At 53.2% G+C, this 20,128-nt stretch overlaps 1 protein-coding gene across 5 annotated transcripts in view; it reads left to right on the top strand.

Moving 5' to 3' along the window:
• POC1A (POC1 centriolar protein A) overlaps positions 1–20,128 on the top strand; it is a 79,715-nt gene that overhangs the window by 11,036 nt on the left and 48,551 nt on the right. For all 5 annotated transcript variants that reach the window (XR_008678352.2, XR_008678353.2, XM_004034267.5 and 2 more), the window contains exons 7-8: positions 5,445–5,578; positions 18,580–18,648. Coding sequence is in view for 3 of the 5 variants with exons in the window: in XM_004034267.5 (XP_004034315.4) it covers positions 5,445–5,578; positions 18,580–18,648 (203 nt within the window). In the remaining 2 variants the exon portion in view is untranslated. The remainder of the gene's footprint in view (positions 1–5,444; positions 5,579–18,579; positions 18,649–20,128) is intronic.

Genomic DNA, 20,128 nt, shown 5'->3' with positions numbered 1-20,128 from the left:
CCCCATGTGTCCCAGTGATGGTAGGTGTCCGGCTGTGCCTGGTATCAAAGTAGGGGCTGGCATCAGAGTGGGGGATGGGTTGCAGAGGTTGAGTAGAAGCAGAGAAGCTGACCCTGTTGGAGTGGAGGGGCCAGCTGGACCCAGGGATCTGGGATGTGAGAATGGCTGAGGTCACATTCTGAGCCCCTATAATTGAGGGGCCACAGAAGATAAAGGTCCACAAAGCAGCCAGAGTGAGAGGTATGAACCCCGTCTCCAAGCATGGGAGAGCTGAGGAGGGCAGAGGCTGGGGAGCGAAGGAGAGTGGGGTCTTGTGAAGAGGGTTGTCAGGAGGTGGAGCAATGCAGAGCGGCCGAGGAGAGCGGTGGGTACTGGGGAGAGGGAGCTGGGGACCTGGAGGGAGCAGGCTTGGCGGAGGGCAGGGGCGGATCTCCATGATGGCAGGGTTGGGGAGGTGTGGATGGACTCAGATGAGCTCCAGGGGCTGAGTCCTGAGTGGAGCTGAGTGTGTGGGCTGACAGGCCCTGCTGGGAGATTGCAGTCTGCTTGTGCTTCTGGTCTTGCCTCTTATGACAGCCTCTCAGTGGGCCTGCAGTGTCTCATCCCTAAGCCACCCCTAGTGTAGATTGGAGGCTTAGCGGGATTTGGAGTACCCCATAAACACAGCCGGTTCCCCCTGAGCTCCCTGCTCAATGCCGTGGCCAGTGGTGGGTGTTCACAGGATAGCGGAGTCATCCCATAGCCTCTAGGCTGACCCTTAGGGGTGCAGTGAGCCAGGTTGATCTGAGCTCCCTGGGTAGGGGGAACATACCTCTCATCCTCTGCTGACGGGAGGACATGGCCAGGTCTGCTCTGGTCTTGGGGCTCCCCAGAAAACCTCTAGCTGAAACTAGGGGGAAACCCTCTACCCAAGTGGCTCCCCCACCCCCATAGGTGCAGTGGAATCTCTTTGGAGGCTCATTCCCCAGGAAGGGCTCCCAGTACTCTGGCAACAGATGCCTGATCCGCTTTCTGTCCCTGATCCCTAGGAAACCCAAGGGAAACCTACGGACACAGTGACATGCAGTGTCTCCCATAGTGACTCTGGATGGGCATCAGGCACTTCCAGAATGGCCTTCGGGTGTTGGACGCTGATGGGCTCTTGTGAGAGGATTTGGTTAATGATACTGCAGTGTGTGGCTAGCAAGCCCCAGCCTGCCTGCATCCAGCCGTCCATAGTTGTGCTCTATGAGGGCACTTCCTGTTCCTGCTAGGGTTGTTGGAGTTGAAGCCCACTTGGGGCTTTGGGCTATTGGAGGCAGCTGGAGCCATTTGTCTTGCGCTGGCTGACTCTCCTAGGTAAGGAGTTTCTTGGCTCTGGCCTATCACTGCAGAGAGCAGTTCTGATTTCTCAATTCAGCAAGGAGTTGGGCTGGTGGAGCCCTGGGAGTGCCAATCCCTGTGGTGGTGGGTTAGCTCCATATGCTCTGAGCCCACGTTAAGACTGTTCAGGCATCTGAGCAGCAGCCCCCATCCCAGAACCTGTAATGTGCTTCGTGCCTTACAGCACGTGCAGGTCCATTATCCAGTGACAGGCCTGGGTGGCCAGCAAAGTAGGTCTACCCTCCGTTTCACAGATGCGGAGCATGCAGCCCACAGTCACACAGCTAGAAAGCTATGGGTCTGAGTCTCCACCTCAGGGCCTTTGAGTCTGGCATTCTGTTGACAGGCTCACGCTCGGTTCCTTGCACTTCGGTGACTCTAGTCATTTACTACCCAGGCTCCCTGGGAGAGGTGGTCTCTTTGGCTGGCTGTCAGCAGGGCTTAGAACTCATAGAGTCCCAAGCTCTCTGTCCGTTGGTCTTTAGTGCAGCCCTGCACCCCCGCCTGGCCTCATACATTGTCATGGAGGGTTTTGTCTTTTTTTTTTTTCTTTCAGAGATGGGTTTGGGGTCTCACCATATTTCCCAGGCTGGTCTTGAACTCCTGAGCTCAAGCAATCCTCCCACCTCGGCCTCCCAAAGTGCTGGGATTACAGGCGTGAGTCACCATGCCCGGCCGGAGGGTTTTAAGTAGTTGGAGCTAGCAGGGCAGGCCTGTACCCTGTACTGGGTGTTTTGAGACTAAAAGGGTTGATTGGGGTACAGTGGTGCTATCCCACCTGATCTAGCCAACCTACTCTCCCACTGTCCTGAAGTGAGCATTCACACGGCATTTACACAGAGGAGTGTTTTGGGTGTCCTTTGCTGCTGGTATCAGAGCACCTTTGTGGTATGAATCCAAAGCCTCTTGTCAACCCAGAGCCACCGTGTCACTAGTAACATCAGTTGCGCATCGCAAGAGACCACCCTGGGGAAAATGAGCAGTCCTTTCGTGGAAGGATGTTGGGGTGGGGCTTGGCCCTGGCATGGTCTCCTCTAGAGAGGAACCTCCTGCTTGGGCACCCAGGCTTTCTCTGGGCCCTTGGCTGGTTTGCAGCCCATTAGGTAGTGGGCCTAGGTTTGCCCAAGCCTCTACAGGCAGAGCAGCATGGAGTGGGTGTACTCAGGTCTCTGCTTAGACCACCTACTGCCCACAAGCCATGACTAGTTCTTGGTATTTGGGAGCAGGGGCTGTGGTGGCCTCATCCCTGGGTCCCTGAGGATCTGTAGAAGTTTGATGTAGGTGTATCTCTGACCTGGAGTCAGAGTTCTCTCTTTGGGGTGGAGATGGGATAAAAGCCACAAGCTCACAGCTGCCACCCAGGTGGCAGTGTGTGTCATCACTGATATCTGCCATGGAGCCAAGAAGAGGCCTGCGGCTTTAGACTTGACAAAAAGTGGATCATTCTCAGACATTTGGCGCTCAAGGCATCGTGATAGAAGGCTCATGCCCTCATGGGACAGCCTAGCCTTCATGGTAGACTCTCATGCAGGGGTGGTTCTTACGATGAGGCCTCCATAGACTACCCGCTCCCCACCACCTCCACAGAGGCAGGAGGAGTGAGAGTGGAGGCTGGTGCGGCCAGTGGGTGAGGCAGGAGAGCAAGTGGGGAAAGGTGGGGTGGGTCCTGGTGTCTGGGGTATCCCCCAAAGCCTGGTATGCCAGGCCAGCCCCTCTTCTGGAGTAAATGGTTGTAGGTGTTTCTATCCAGGCTTGGGTATTCCTGGCATTTATGTGGAGTGGAGATTCTGTTGCCCTTCCTTTGGGAGAGATTCTTTCCCTTGGATGGGCTTGACCAGGTGGGGGCCCCTGGTGTGGCATCCATACACTGACCCTGCCACCTTGATGGTGCTGGGAAGCCCAGAGCTCCCTGAGCATGCCCTCCCTCCTGCACCCTCCTGCCACCGGCTGTTCCTCTGGCAGCTTCTGCTCATGGAGGGGTGGAGGTGGCCTTCATCCCAGTGCAGACTTTCTGGTGGGGGGGGTCTCTGAATTCTGCCTCCAAGAGCTGGCTTCAGAGACCCCACTGGTCCCTCTCCAGCCTGCCTCCTGGAGATCCTGGCGCTTGGAGGGTGTTGTTCAGATATAAATATCATGTTACGTAAAGCCTTGGCTGTTTCCCCCTAAGTGTGCCTGGGAACACGTATCCAGACTCCCCGGCACATCGGCACATCAGCTGGGTTGGCATCTGAGGGACTGCGTGCACCCTATGGGCCTTGTTGAGGGCCGTTTCGTGTTGGGTGTGTTTACCAACCCAGTAGTGGTTCTTACAGCCTTTCAGTGCTAAGATGACGGTTGGTTTTGAATCTGCCTTTATGTTGGTGGCAATTCTGACTTGGCAGGGTCATGGTTAATTTGGCCCCACTGGTTTTCCTCATTGGGCCTCTGGTAATGGGAAGAAAGACACTGGGGTTTTCCTCAGAAGCCACCCTAGGAGGCTATGATACAGCTGATCCATGCACTGGCTGTGGAGTTGCTCTGTCCCCATGTAGACTGCCCAGGTGTGCCCCCAGCTTCACCTAGAACATGCTCTTGACCTTGAGGGAGAGTTGTGTAACCTGCTGGGGCTTCTGGATACCCAGCTTAAGCACCTGCTCACCAACCACTTTCTGAGTCCTGCTCGGTGCCAGGGACTTACCACCCCTGCCTGATGGAGTTCATGGTCTCATGGGAGATCCAGATGTGAGTCAGATAGTTGCATGTGAATGTGAAGAGTGAACCGATGGGAGGCTTGTGGTGCTTTGGAAGGACAAATGAAGGGGGTGGCCCTAATCGGGAGGCCAGGGGAGGCTTCCTGGAGAAGGCAGCTTCCAGTACTGAGCTTTAAGGTCAGGGAAAGGGGAGGGCAAGAGTCTCCCAGGCCCATTGGAAACAAGGGGTAAAAAAGTTCTATGGCTGGGGGAATTGACAGAGCTGGGGTGGCCGGCTCTTGGAGAGTGAGGGACACCAGAAAAGATGGTGGGGTTAGCCTGAGATGGTAGGGAAAAGAGAGTCATGGACAGGGCCAAGCCGTTGAGTGGGTGAAGTGGCAGGACCTTGAGTTGCATGGAACACAGGGGGCAAAGGAGAGGAACATCCATGTTGGCATTGGATGGCTCACTCTGCAAAGACCTCATGTGCTTAACTTAGTAGCATCCGCACAGTACCTCTTACACATAGGTGCTATGGTACCGATGGAGAAACTGAGGCTCAATGTGGTTAAGATGCTTGCTCAGGATGGATGTGGTGGCTCACGGCTGTAATCTCAGCACCTTGAGAGGCCGAGGCAGGTGGATCATCTGAGGTCAGGAGTTTGAGACCAGCCTGGTTAACATGGTGAAACCCCATCTCTACTAAAAATACAAAAATCAGCTGGACGTAGTGGCACACCTGTAGCCTCAACTACTCAGGAGGCTGAGGCAGGAGAATCTCTTGAACCCAGGAGACGGAGGCTGCAGTGAGCTGAGGTCGCACCACTGCACTCCAGTCTGGGAGACAGAGCGAGACTCCGTCTCTCAAAAAACGTCATGGGGTGAGCCCAGGCAGGAGGCTTGGGGTCCGAATGCAGGCCTGACTGCTTCCTAAGAGTGTCTAAGCTTTCTGCTCGTCTGCCCCCACACACGTCCTCCCTGTATGGCAGTGGCATTGTATTGACATTTGAAGGGTTTTGTTTTCCATTGGTTTCTTTAAAGAAAGAGTATATCGGACAGACCAAAGGCTGTGTTTGTATGTTTGAGTACTCTATTCTGCTCCAGCTTGACCGCTTGGTGCTGTAGGAGAGGATGGAGGAATCGTCTGCTGCCTCTGGTTTTTGCATCTGTTTCTGTCTGCCTGTCTTCCACTGCCTGCCCTTGGCTCTGAACAGGCCTTTTCCTGTTCTTTGATTGTGCCCCTCTCCTGGGAAATCCTTGTTGGGTTCCCCACAGCTCTTTTGAGCAATGACCATCCTGACCCAGCCCCATCAGGCCTGTGCTGAGCCTCGATTGGCCCTGATTGCCCATCTTGGGCTTCAGCTGTGCTCCCTGTGCCTCCTAGCCAGCACCTGACGGATGTCCTTCCCCCAGTGCACAGTGCAGCAGTGAACGGGCTCTCTTTCCACCCGTCGGGAAACTACCTGATCACGGCCTCCAGTGACTCAACCCTGAAGATCCTGGACCTGATGGAGGGCCGGCTGCTCTACACACTCCACGGGCATCAGGTGAGAGGTGTCGGCCAGGTGCTGAGTGGTGTGGAGTGGTGGTACCTTCACTGTCTGGGCAGTGGGCAAGATGCAGAAACAGGCTTGTCACCCACACGGCCTGCAGGGAGATGGATGGAGGCATTTCCATGTGACCTGGGCAGATTGCTGGGCCTGGGACTGGTACAGCTGAGAAGGGTATATAAGAGTTGAATTGGGCAAGGGTTGGGGGCTGCATCTGGGCATGGTTAGCAAGCCGCCCCTTAGGGGCCTGAATGGAATCTGTCCCCTAATGGCCTCAGCCATCCCTTGGTCCAGAGGTTGAGTTGAGCCTTGGAACCCATGCTCTGAGTTGACATCAGGGTTTCCTGGAGGCCCTCGGACTGGCAGACATCAGTGTGTCTAGAGACTGAGGCAACCTCAGGTGTCTTGCAGAGGCTGGGACGAAGAAGGGAAGTCTTCATGTTTGTCGTTTGAGAATTCCTGGAATGGAATCAAGGAAGCAAAGGCCTCCTTTCTGAATGAGCTTCAAAGCAGCCGGTTCCCTGGTCTCCCTGGGTGGGCTGGGTCCCTGGGGGCCGGCTGTGGGAAGTAGGCCACATGTAGTTCTCCCCAGGAACTGGCCTGGGTCCGGGCCTTTCACATCTAGTACTTCCACTAGGAAGTAGTGTCCGAGCCCTCCTGATCAGAGCAGTCATCAGAATGTCTCCTGTTGGGGCGTAGTCACCATGCCCACTTGAGATGGGAGGTCTGGAGTCCATTGAATTCAAGTCTGTCTCTAGTCTGCCTGCCAGGCTGAGGGAGGCCCTGGGGGTGCTTATGTGTCTTGGACTATCAGCTAAGTCTGAGGTGTCTAGCCTGGTGCTTTCTGAGCTGTTGTTTGGGTTTCCACTGCCATCTGAGTTAGGGTACCTGGGGGCCATTTGGCTATGACTAGGGGATGGGGACATAGGCCTTTTCTTCTACTTCCTCGAGGTGTGGAGGCTGCTTGCTGCCCCCAGCCTTGTTGTGACCCCTTGCCTTCCCTGTCAGAGACATATCCAGTGTGCAGGACTAGTGGGCCTGTTCTCCCTGGGCCAGCACATCCAGAGGGGGTGGCTGCTGGCCCTGGTGTAAGCCTGTTCACAAGCCAAGCCCCTGGACAAGCAAGTTATACAGATTCATGTGTAACCGTTTGGGATCTTATGCCCAGGAGGGCATTTGAAAATCATGTGAATGCTGCTACCGCTCCTGCTCCCCTAAAACAAAACAAAACAAAACAAAACAAAACTCAGAAACAGTTTGAAACAGATGACTATCAAGTGATCACCTCTTTTTGTGAGTGTTCTTTAAACAGCTAACTCACGCTTAGCCTGAAAACACTTGAATGTGGGATCTAAAATGTCATTCCCGGTGTTCTGGCATCGCATCTGGCACATAAACGAAAGCTATTGACATTGTTCTCTCTGGGAAGTGAAGCAAGGACCATGGCGCATTGCCTTGTGTGGTCGCTTGTCTGCTATTAAACCTAGAGATACGGGAACCAGGCCAAGGGACAGCTGATGGTTTGGGGTGTGGATAGGGCTGGGTCATTTCTTCTTCAGGGCACCAGGCTCACAAAGCCCAGAGGAAAGGAGAAGAAGAGAAACGAACCGACGACCTCTGTTCTTTTTGCCATCTGTCTGTTTGTTCATTCATCATCGGCTCTCTAGCTCACGGGGCTGGGCACCAGGGATAGGAAATGGATGTTATAGCTCTACTTCCTGGGCTTCCTGGCCTGGGAAGAGGGGGACTCCACAGGGAGGCTGACAGAGCTGAAGGCAGCATGAGACGAGTTAGGCTGGCTGAGAGGTAGGCTGAGTCTTAGAGAGTACTTGGAGGGCAGGTGAAGGTGGGTAGGCCCTGCCCATCTCCCAGGGTACAGCTCAGATGAAGGTGGGAGTCAGCGTATGAGGCTCAAATTATTTTCTTCTCCCAGCCCCCTAAACTCCCTATCAAATACAGGAACTTAGGATTGATTTATCACAAGTTTTAAGGGTTCTTTGTCCTGGGATACCGACGACACCCAGCCCCTCTGTGGGGTACTCCAGGTATCCAGGTGTAGGAACCCCTGGGCCTGGCTTGCTCAAGGTTCTGCAAACTGATTCAGGAAGACAAATTGCCCAGGGTCACCCTGACTCTTTCCCCACCTCTGCACTTACTTTAATCCTTGCTCCTTTCTAGAGGCTGATTCTCTCCCATCCCTCCTCTTTAAGACCCATGGTGAGACCAACCATGCACTCCAACTGGTGGTGGCAAGTCAATACCAGGTTCTACAGCTGGCCTGGGTTGAAAGGTCCTGATGCGGACAAACCTGGCCTGATTCCTGCGCCCCTCCCACCTGCACTGTGGGGTTGCTGCCTTGAGAGGGCTTTCTTTTGGGGTCCTTACTAATGATGTGCAGCAGCATGATTGAAGAGCCAGGCTGAGGGCTGAGGTAGGGGTGTGAGTGTGTGAGTACGTATGGGGCAGGGATGCCCAAGAGAAGGCCTTACTTACTTCCAGCAAAGACCAGCTCACCTCCATACCACAGCCTGGCACCCCTGGGACCCAGGTCTGCCAGCGTTTGCTGTGGCTCCTTGTCATGCTTAGCTCTGCCCCTGGATTTGGAGTGATTCAGAATCAGCTAATGGGCCAGGTGTGGTAGCTCACTCCTGTCATCCCAGCACTTTCGGAGGAGGCTGAAGTGGGAGGATTGCTTGAGCCTGGGAAGCTGGGGCTGCAGTGATCTGTGATTGTGCCACTGTACTCCAGCCTGGGTGACAAAGCAAGACATTGTCTCAAAACAGATAACCCCCCAAAAAACAGATTCAGCTAATGTTGGCTTCCCAAGGGAGCATAGTGCAATCGAGGAGCCTTAATTTGGGCATTTGGTTAAGATACGGAGTCCACTGGCTGGACAGAATACCTAGTGCTTATGGAGATCTGTGGCTAGGATCAGAGGTGGCTTTGCTCCAGCCGGGGGTAGAAATCCGCAGGGGCTGGGCCTGTGTTGTCACCCAACTGGTTCCGAGGATGTTCATTACTGATGAGGGCCTGGCTGGAGGCCACATCACAGGGGCCTGCTGACAAAGGGGCTGGGTTCTGCCTGGGCACTCTGCAGCGGGTGTAGAGTCCTCATGGGCTCCCACTCACTCAGACCTTCCAGGAAGATGTGCAGCTGGTTCTTTGGTGACTTCATCTTTCACATTCTGTTCTGGGAGGTGGCGATGTGGTGGGGTCCTGGTGGCCAAGGGCCTGATGGAGCGCAGCTGCTATCAGCCACTTCCTGAATTGTGTGGCTGAGCAGCCTGGGGCTCCTGAGTGCGTCTTGGGTGCCTGGGGCTTCTGTCCTATGGATAAGGAGGATGGCAGATTGGAAAGCATTTTTTTTTTTTTTTTTGAGTCCAGGTGGTGAAAATGAGAGCTGTCTGGATTAGTAGGGGGTCTTATGACTTCTAGGGTGCCAGAGCTGGGACAAGTACCTGTGTCTATGCAGTTTCTATCACATGTACATATGACTTTTAAAATTCTATTTGTAATTTCACTCTTGTTTCATTCATTCATTCATTCAGAGACAGTTTTGCCCTGTTGCCCAGGCTGGAGTGCAGTGGTGCGATCTCAGCTCACTGCAACCTCCACCTCCTGGGTTCAAGCGATTCTCCTGCCTCAGCCTCCCTAGTAGCTGGGATTACAGGCACCCGCCACCACACCCAGCTAATTTTTGTATTTTTAGTAGAGACGGGGTTTCACCATGTTGGCCAGGCTGGTCTCAAACTCCTGACCTCAGGTGATCCACCTGCCTCGGCCTCCCAAAGTGCTGGAATTAGAGGCCTGAGCCACTGCATCCAGCCTTCTTGTTTTTATTTACTTATTTATCTTTACTGGGGTAACATATATGTATATAATTCACCATCTTTACCATTTTTAAGTGTACAGTTCAGTGGTAATAAATACATTTATATTCTCTTTTTTTTAACCCCTTCATTCCCTGGCTCCCCTTCCCCATCCCAGCCCTGGTAACCACCAGAATACTCCGTCTTCATGAGATCCACGTAACTCCCACGGATGTCACTCTTGTGTTTAGCTCACAGGTCTAGGTAGGGTACCAGCAGGCTTATGTCGGCTTGTGTCCCCATCTTGCTGCTACATGACCCCATTCTGATCCAACAGAAGGGAGCCCCATGAAACTTTGGTTTGGACGCAGGGCACCTGCTGTGTCCTCAGAGATGGCTTGGGAGAGCTGCGAGAGAGAGGGCTACTGCATCTTAGGGCCAGTGGGACAGCTTCCATTTCTGCATCTGAGAAGTGGACAGTGCAGGCTGGGGGTGAGCAGCAGTGAGGTCAGCCACAGGGAGCTGCTGTGGGATGAGGCAGACCTTGACCTGGGCATGGGGGCTCTGCGGGTGCCAGGAGAAGGGCCCCAGCAAGCCCTCTGGGGAAACTGTGGGGGAGGTTTGGGGTAGAAAAAGGAGGATCAGGGTGCAGTGCTGTTGGGCTGCAACTCTATTGTCTGAGTTGAGGCCATACTCACCCCGATTTACCTTTCAGTTGTCTCCTAAGGTACAGGGAGCGCCAGGACAGAGGGACTTGCCAAGTGCCAGCTAAGATGAGTACCACCCAGTGTAGCCCTGGGTCTCCTGGGCTGGACCTGTGTGCTGGTGTTGAGGGCAGGTTATCAGCCAGGAGTCAGCGTGCGGGTGGTTTGGTAGCTCTCTGGCACATGAGTGGCACACATCGGCCCATTTGAGAGGCCTTTTGTTTGCGCAGGCTCATTTTGTGAGAGTAAGGGGTTATCTTAGTCTGTTCTGTGCTGTTGTAATAAAATACCGGAGACTGGGTAACTTATCAAGAACAGAAAGTTATTTCTCAGTTCCAGATGCTGGAAGTCCCAGATCAAGGTACTAGCGTTGGGGAAGGCTGCCCTCTGATTCCGAGATGGGGCTTGAATGCTGCATCCTCTGAGGGGAGTAACACTGTCCTCACATGCAGAAGGTGGAAAGGCGGAAAGGACCAAACTCCCATTGTCAAGCCCTTTCATAAGTGCACCTAATCCCCTTCATGAGGGCGGAGCCCTTGTGACTCAATCACTTCCCAAAAGCCACACCTCCCAACACTGTTACCTTGGGGATTCAATTTCTTTCTTTCTTTTTTTTTTTGAGATGGAGTCTCACTCTGTTGCCCAGGCTGGAGTGCAGTGGCGTGATCTCGGCTCACTGCAACCTCCGTCTCCCAGGTTCAAGCGATCCTCCCACCTCAGCCTCCCGAGTAGTTGGGATTACACGTGCACGCCACCATGCCCGGCTAATTTTTTGCGTTTTTAGTAGAGACAGGGTTTCACCATGTTGGCCAGGCTGGTCTCGAACTCCTGACCTCAAGTGATCTGCCTTCCTTGGTCTCCCAAAGTGCTGGGATTACAGGCGTGAGCCACCACGCCTGGCTGGGGATTCAATTTCAGTATCAATTTTGTTGGGGACAAAAACATTCACACCATAGCAGGGGTGGATGTTGGTTACAAGTTTATTATGGCCCTGAAGAATTCTGGTGCTTCTCTCCTGCAGTCCTGGCTTGGGGACTCTGGGTGACAAAGGGCCCTCTGCCTCTCAAATCTGCCCATCCTGAGAGGAGAGTGGACAGATGTGGGAGGTGCTGCCTGCAGGTTATGGTGCATTGCCCTCCTTCCACAGCCTTTGCCCTGGGAACACCAGAGCCTGTATCGGTCACCTTCGCAAACATCTTTGATTGAGGCCAAGTGCTGGGATATGTTCAGCTGGGGAGGTTACACTGCCTTGTCTGGTGGGGGATGATACTTAGCTTTCTCAGGAAAACCCCAGTATTTTTAGGAACAAACAGTTTGTACCCACCCATTTCTGGTTTTGAAAAACCATGGGTCCTCTCCCATCTTGTTCATCTGAAACAGCCTGAGCTTCAGGAGGGGAGGAGGAATGGGCTTGGGCACTGGGTCAGATGATTCCAGTGTTGCCTCTTTTTATGTGACATTGGGCAAGACCTTGACTTTGCTGAGTCTCTTTTCTTATCTGTGAGACTGACATCCCATTGTCTGCCTCATGGTAGGAGAGGATGTGTCTAAATTTCCCAGCACCGGACACAGTAGGTCCTCATAGATGTTAATCCCTTTCCACTTGAGCTCATGGAAAATGATGTCATGCCGTTTTAGGTGAGAGCTCTTTAAAAGGGCATTAGAAGTTTCTGTTGTGGACATGGTCCTGGTGATGCTGAGTGGGTGGGCAGTCCGTTTGTTAGAAAAACAGGTCCATGGGGGTGTCTGGTGCCTTAGCTGCCCCATTTCCGGCATGGGGCTGTGGCCTCTGCCCCAGGGTTGGAGGCGCGCGTTTCCTCTCCTGTGCACCTTCGGAATCTCTCAGGGGTTCATCTGCCTTTTACTTTTGCTTAGGGTTGTTGTCTCCCCCAGAACATTTTGCTTTGGCTTCTCTTGTCACACAGCTCATGGAATCTGTCCCCTGGTTGGGGGCTGGGGAGACTCCCCAACCCAGACTCGTGTCCCCACCAGCTGCCCTCGTGGGTTTGCTTTGCCGGGTGCCTTGGTGTACACGTCCATGTGCACTGCCCTTTGTCAGGCCTGTCCTTCCAGTCATCTCAAGGGCCTGACTCCTGGAGGATGGCTGGTGGATCAGGAGACCCGCGTGGTGGCACTGGTGCCAGTGCCCTATTTGAGGCTCTGGAAAGTCTTGGTCAGGGGGTGTGACACAACTGTGACGTTAAGCAGGAGGAAAGGGAGTCCCTGCCTCTCACTGGATGTCATACAGACTTGGGTTGTCAGAGCTGCAATGGAGGCTCATGATCCCATCTCACCCCCTCATTTTACAGAAGGGAACACTGGTCAGGAGAGGGAAGGGCTTCCCTACCAACTACCACGGTTGTTCAGAGCCTCAGGCCCCGTGTGAGGCCCTCACAGCCCCATGTGTGGCAAGCGTGGGGGGCAGTGTGCTAGAAATACAGATTTATCTTTCTGTATTTTCTGAAACATAATCTTGAGCCACACTTACTTGGTTTAAGTTCTCTAGAGCTATTTGGGAGAGGATGGTGGGCGGGTTGTGGGTGGGGAGTTAAATCTGGTGTTTGTGGCTGTGCAGTTGGTGTGCATGTCGCTGTAGAGTGACTGAGCTGCACACGGTGCCATGCGCCCCCGCCACCCTCCCCCCGGCCCCGTGTGGGTGAGCAGCCCCTGCCCTGGACCCAGACTTGCACAGGCGCTGCTGTCTGTGCTCAGGGCTATGCTTTGAGGCTTAGTTGGTGGGAACTTGCAGGCTCAGAGTAGGAGACCCACTGATGCTTACGGGGTGCTTGCGCCATGCTGGGCCCTAGGTTGAGGTTGGGATAGCAGCAGCAAAGGGGATGCACCTTCAAGGAGGGGAGGCGGCTGTGTAACAGTGGCTGGGCCAGTGGGCCGTCCCTCTGTCCACCCCAGGTGGAGGGCAGCTCTGGGAGTGGGCCATCCCTCCCTTGTTTCTGTGAGAGCTCTGTAGCTCCTGTCTAGGCATTTTGGAGGACTGTTTTGATGCTCAGGAGGGTCGCACCTGGCTTGGGTGGTCGGGCACCTCCTGTGAGAGGTGAGAGGACATGCAGAGAGAGAACGGCTCATTTATTTCGCACTAAGAAACTAAGAGGTTGGCCTGGCCCTCTGTCCCCTGCCAGCAGCCCAGAGTTGAGGGCTGGGAGCAGGTGTCTTCGGCCAGGGTCAGGAGGTCACTCCCCGTCTGTGGAGTTAGGATGGCCTCCTATGGGCCCCATTCAGCCATGAGAGCCCAGTTCACAGCAGACCCTGGTAAGTGAGTGCAGGAGCCTCCTGGTGGGGCTCTGGAAGAAGCATCCCAGTGGGTTGGATTGTTGTCTCTGTCTGAGCACAGGGGTTGGAGACCATGGCACTCACCCCAGAGGCCTGTTGGGCCTCCTCAGTCCCATTCTCTGTGTGATGGCCACTCTGCTTTTACCTCTGACTGAGGGGCATGTGGTGTGACAATCCTATTTGTTCACTGGAAGACTGTGCATATGAGAGCCAACACAAAATATTTTGCAACGCTTGAGAGGTGGTGGTGGGTTTGCCAGCATAGCTGTTGTGGGCATGCAGTCAGAGTTCAGGCACACAGGGGCCTCTGAGAGTCAGGCGGGAGAAGGTGAGGAGGATGAGGAGAGCAGCGAGGTCAGTGTGAGCTGCCGGAGCAGCAGAGCGAGAGCCAGCACGACTGTGAAATCTAATCACCATGGGCTCCTTTGTTTTGTCTTAAAAAAAAATCTTTCTCTGTTGATACTTTGTTGTTTGAAGAAACCAGGCAATATGGGTCCTTTTTAGGTCTGGAAATTGGCAACAGAAGATGATGTGTGGTAAAATGACTGGGTGTGGGTCCAGCCAAGCTCCAGGGCCAGATATGGCCCGGTTAGCAGGGAGAGTAGCAGGGAGGCCAGGCTGCGTCTGGGTTCATGACTGGTTAAGCAGGACCATCTCCCTGAAGATTCTGCCTGGTCTTTCAAGGGAGGGAGGGAGGCCCTTATTGAGCCTGTGAGGCATCCCTGCTAATGGACCTGGCCTGGAGTCAGAGGGAGACCAGGGCTTCCCACAGGTGGGTACCTCTGGTAGCTGGGGGCAGGCCGGCATCCACACTGCTGAAGGCCCAGCCAGGAGCCGCTGCTCAGAGGAATCCTCAGGGGTGTGCAGAGACACCCAGAGACAGGTCTTGCCTTTGGAGAGGATGGACTTGGCAACATCCCTGCCCCAAGTGGATACCCTGATGCATGAAGAGTGATTGATTAAATAAAAGGAATAAGCCATCATGAGGGTAGAACAGTCTCCAGAAACATGTATCATATCTGGCTGCTGGCAGTGGTAAGAAGAGACTCTTCAAGCACCTATGGTTTGGAAACTTTATTTTATTTTATTTATTTTTGAGACAGAGTCTCGCTCTGTTGCCCAGGGTGGAGTGCAATGACATGATCTCGGCTCACTGCAACCTCCACCTCCTGGGTTCAAGTGATTCTCCTGCCTCAGCCTCCCGAGTAGCTGGGATTACAGGTGCGTGCCACCGCACCTGGCTAATTTTGTATTTTTAGTAGAGATGGGGTTTTGCCATGTTGACCAGATTGGTCTCGAACTCCTGACCTCAAATGATCCTCCCGCCTCGGCCTTCCAAAGTACTGGGATTACAGGTGTGAGCCACCATGCCCAGCCTGGAAATTCTAGAATGCACTCCCAATCAACCAATGGGCTGAAGGGGAAATCACAGTGGAAACTAAACATTTGGAAGTGAATGACTGAAAATGTTGCATACTGGAAACTTCCAGGATCTATTGAAGGTGTCATCAGAGGCAAATTTGTAGCCTTAAATTGATTTATATAAAACCAAAAAAATTGAAAATACCTGAATTAAGAACTCAATGCAGGTGACAGCAGAAAGAATATAGAGAAAGAGAGGACCTTTTCTGTCTAGATCATGGTGTTTGAGGAGCACTAGGGCAGGGAGGAGAGAGCCTGGAAGGTTAGCAGGGGCCAAAGTAATCTGGGGCCTCCAAGGCTAGGCCCTGAAGCATGTCAGCAGTGGACAGTGTCTTCTACAGTACATGCTGGCTTTGGCCCACAGCAGAGCCCAGGTGTTCTCTGTGCTGTCCTCTGAGTGCCCTGGGCTGCTAGGCAGAGGAACAGGAGCCTTCGTGGAAGGTACCTGGAGCAGGAGCTGCGTGGTCCTCTTGGTAAACAGGCACTGTTAGGGAGGACTGCAGATCCGCACAGCTTATCACTCGCTTCATCCCTGGAACTTCCTGGGGTTTGGTCTCGTGAAGGAGCGCTAGCACTCCTTATCTGCAGGGCTCCCAATGCCTGCGCTCTGGTCCTGACTCCTGCTGAGCTGAGTGTTTTGTTGGTTCTGCTGCTGTTGCTGCTGCTCTGACTCCACCACCTTTTCCCAACTTGGCCTCTGGTGGTTGAGTCACGACATGAAAGGAGAGTGACCTGCAAGTATTTTTCCCTTAGTTGCTGTGACTTCTTGGAAACCTGCCATCACTCAGTGAGCTCTGGGCAGGCAAAAGGCCCATCTTTTTTGACATTCCATGTACTGGTTTCCTTCTCTTTTCTCTGTTTCCTCTTTGTTTTTCCTCACAATGAAAGTAGTTTTGTTTTTTGGTGTTCGTATTAGTGTAGCAATGCCATATATTCATTATTAAAAAATTCAAAGTAGGCCAGGTGCAGTGGCTCATACCTGTAATCTTAGCATTTTAGGAGGCTGAGGAGGGTGGATCACTTGAGGCCAGGAGTTCAAGACCAGCCTGGCCAACATGGCAAAACCCCGTCTCTACTAAAGATATAAAAATTAGCCGGGTGTGGTGGAGGGTGCCTGCAATCTCAGCTACTTGGGAGGCTGAGGCACAAGAATCGCTTGAACCCAGGAGGCAGAGGTTGCAGTGAGCCAAGACTGTACCATTGCTCTCCAGCCTGGGCGATAGAGCCAGACTTTGTCTCAAAAAAAAAAAAAAAGGTTCGTGACCGGGTGCAGTGGCCCACATCTATAATCCCAGCACTTTGGGAGGCCGAGACGGGCGGATCACGAGGTCAGGAGATCAAGACCATCCTGGCTAACACAGTGAAACCCCGTCTCTACTAAAAATACAAAAAAAATTTAGCTGGGCGTGGTGGCGGGCACCTGTAATCCCAGCTACTCGGGAGGCTGAGGCAGGAGAATGGCGTGAACCCAGGAGGCGGGGCTTGCTGTGAGCCAAGATCGCGCCACTGCACTCCAGCCCAGGCAACAGAGCGAGACTCTGCCTCAAAAAAAAAAAAAGGGTTCAAAGTAACGGAAAAATGACAAAATTTCTAAGAATCAAGTAAAAGTTACCTGAAATTACCTCACACCCCTCTGTTAACCCCTTGGTGACTGTCCACCTGAAAGGGTATCTGAGTGATGGATGCCCTGCCCTCATCCTGCAGTCAGGCCCTGCATGAGCAGGGGCCACACAGCCTGTGATGTCTTACACTTGGGATTTCACCCTCACTGATGTTACTGGGCATTGTTTCCCTGTTAGTAAAAGTGGATCTATATTATCCTGGTTAATGGTGGCTTAGGATTCCCAGGGCTGCTGGGAGTGGGGCATTCCTGGGCCCTTGCAGCTCTACCTGTGTGAAGAAGGCAGGAGGGCAAGTGTAGGCCAGAGGCTTTGTCTTTGTGTCCTCTCAGGCTTTGTTCTCTGCACTTGGACATGGCACCCTTAGGAAGGGTAGTGTGGTTAGAATGTGTTCCCCAAAGTTCATGTATTAGAAACTTGATCCCCAGTGTGGGGTTGTTGGGAGGTGGGGCATAATGGGAGATGTTTGGGTCCTGAGGCCATGCCCATATGTATGAATTAATGCCATTCTTGCAGGAGTGGGTTTGTTACCATGGGGTGGGTTTCTTATAAAAGGATGACTTTGGCCCCCTTTTCTTTGTCACCCTCTCTTTGCCCTTCTGCCGTGGGATGACTCAGCAAGAAGGCCCTTGCCAGATGCTGGCCCCCTGATCTTGGACTTCCCAGCCTCTGGAACTGTGAGCCAATACATTTCTGCTCATTATGAATTACTTAGTCTCAGATATTCCATTATAGCAACAGAAGTGGACTAAGGCAAAGGGTCACCGCACAGACTGTCCTCTCAGGATTCAGTGGGTAAATGCAGGTGCTGTGCTCTGAGCGCCTGAGTGCTCGGTGTTCACCAGTGTTGTACTTGCTTTTTTCGTCAGAGGTGTTATGAGCACCTCTGAGAGGAAGAGCCGAAGGTGGACTCTGGAAGCATGGGTGGGCATACTCCCTGCTGTGCAGTGTGTCTGAGGCTGAATGGCACCTCTCAACCTGCCTGTCTCTCTGGGAGACAAAAGCTGCCTTCCTCCATGGCCTCGAGGTCCCTTTTCCCTCCCAGAACTTGGCTGGTCTTTTCTGGCATTGAGTGGAAGGCGCCTCCCAGTGTTCCTCTCACTGATGAGTCAGCTGTAGATGTGCTGCCAGAGCCCATCTCATGGGCAGTTGGGGCTCTTGCCACTCCCTGCACTGGTCTGGGGGGACTGAGGTGGACTTGGTGACAGTGGCTGTGCTGTCTTCTAGGAGAGAACCTCTTTTATCTGATTTTGCTTGGGAATACCAGGTACTGACCACAGTAAAAGTTCGACTGGGAGGAAGAGATGGTGGTGGCTGTGGTCATGGTGTCGTAGCTAAACAGATCCTTACTCTGAGCACCTTTCTGGGATGGATTTTAGGTATGTGGGGAAGAACCCTCCTTTGCTAGGAGATCATGCATCCCCCATCCCCCCCGGCCTGGACTGCTCTTCAGCCCTTGGAGTGCGGCCTGGCGTGTGCCTGGCATTCCCCTTCAGATGGTCACGCAGACCTTCAGCATCTGGGAAGCCAGAGTGGGCACATCACTACCCATGGCCTGAACATAAGAAAAGTGAATGCACATTAGAGAGACGTGTCACGTTGCTCTGCTGCCCAAGCACCTTTGGAAACCTCCTTCCTATCACCTGTGCCTTGAACTATGCCCTGTCTGCTTGAGCCATTGGCTCTTCCTTGGAGATCCCTATTTCTCTGGTCAGCAGCTGTGCAGTGTTGGGGAGATGTTGGGTGTTAGGGTTGGTCTGGGTCAAAGGGACCAAGTTCTGGTCTCAGTGCTGTGGCTGGGGTGACTCAGTGCATCTCTCTGACATGTGGTTTCTTACTGGGAAAGTGGGGACAATGAGGCCAGCCCTGGAGGGCTGCCAGCGCAGACTGTCGCATTCACTCATCTCTGTCACCCACATTCTCATAGCCTGGACTTGTCCCTGTTGTAGTGCTCAGGAACAGAAGCCTGAGCGGTGGCGCTTGCACCTGGCTGCAGGCAGGCTCCTGGGCTACAGGTTACGGAGGACTGTGGGCTGAGTGGGCTCTCAGTCCTTTATCCTGCTGCTGCTTTCATTCAAGAACGTCTCGTTTTCTTCCTGTGCATTTAGAATGGAGAATGACCTTTGATGTGTGTTATTTTTTGTTTGTTCTGCCAGGGACCAGCCACCACTGTTGCCTTTTCAAGAACGGGGGAGTATTTTGCTTCTGGAGGCTCTGATGAACAAGTAAGTAAAGAGTAGTCGAATGGAATGGTGAAGAAGGGAATCTGAGCTGATTTCTGCTCAGAACCAAACAGGGTGTTTAGGGGATGGGCTGGGTTTCGCCAGCTTCCTTGGTGGCTTTCAGCGACTAAAAAGGCCCTGATGGAGCTTGGGGTGGGGTTGCCCAGATCCAGGGCCCTTGCCACTCCAGAATGGGTCTCCTGCAGGTGCCGACCTCATGGCTGCATCTCAGGATCCTCACTGCTCAGGCTAGTGCTTAGTGGAAGGAGGCTGGGCTATGGTTGTCGTGAAAAGTTGGTTTTTTAGTTATTTTCCTGATTCCAAATAAATAGATAATGATTATTATTAATATGATCTTACTTTAGGCCTGGGAATATGGCCAATGTGACAAGAGCTTCATACCTCATTTAATTCTCGTGACATCTCCATGTGGGAGATGAGGCCCTCTCATCTCCCCATGCTGTAGATGAGGAAACTAAGTCCCAGCAGATGCTAGAGCTGGGGCAGGTACTGGGGCCTGTCTCACTTCAGAGTCATTCTCCTGCCCTGGGAGCCTCTGCTCTGTCATCTGCTGCTCTTTGCTCCCAGCCCCCTTGGACACTGTTTGAGGGGTCAGCATTTTCAGTATTTTTGGCTGCAGAGAGAGGATATTGTGAAGAAGTCCTATCCCACCTTGTCACCCTCTGCTCTGAGGCTTCAGCCTGTCAGCCCTGGTGCCTTGCGCCCTGACTGCTAACCACCAATGACCTGTCTCCTGGCAGGCACCCTGCTTCTGGGGCCTAGTCCAGACCCTGGCACTGGGGAGGCCAGGAGCACTGAAGAGTCTACCCATCAGCAGTCTTTCTCCAGTGTCCGCATGGTCCTCTTGTCCAGAGAACCACAGCCCCTGATGAGGCAAGGAGGAAAGGGTGGCTGTTCTGTGCCACTGTTGACCTGATGGATGGCCGAGAATGTTTATTCCACTACTGCCCAGTCTCTTAGCTCTGGCTGCTCAGCCTAGAAAAGTCCTATTGGCCTATATGAGTCCTGGTCTCAGCCAAATCTACCAATTTTGGTTGAGTCTCTTCCAGTAAGGCAGAGGGTAGTTGGAGGCTCTTTGACCACAGCCTGGGTTAGAGACAGCAGGCATCTTCCCACACCAGCACCAGTCCTGCTTTAGCAGACGAGGGAGGAGGAAGGCAAAAGTGACTCCTGAGCCTTCCCTGAGCGTGAAGCCTGGCTTATTGCTTAGAAGACAGGGAAACTGGTAACTTCACACAGTAAATAGAGTCATGGTAGAATCAACTGACATAGTAGGAGAGGCAGCCTGGTGGAAAGTAGGTCCAGCAGCGCTGCCATCAGCTCCCAGGCTGCCTGTTTAATATCTACTCTGAGCTTTTTCAGAGTGACATTGGCATTGTCTATTTGCATTCATGATAGCCACTCTACTGTTAGGAATTTATTCAGCAGTTAGATTTGCAGTGACATGAAGACCCTGTAAACA

This window comes from Gorilla gorilla, chromosome 2, assembly GCF_029281585.2.
Source record: "Gorilla gorilla gorilla isolate KB3781 chromosome 2, NHGRI_mGorGor1-v2.1_pri, whole genome shotgun sequence".
NCBI lineage: Eukaryota > Metazoa > Chordata > Mammalia > Primates > Hominidae > Gorilla > Gorilla gorilla.
This window is presented reverse-complemented; position numbering and strand designations above follow the sequence as displayed.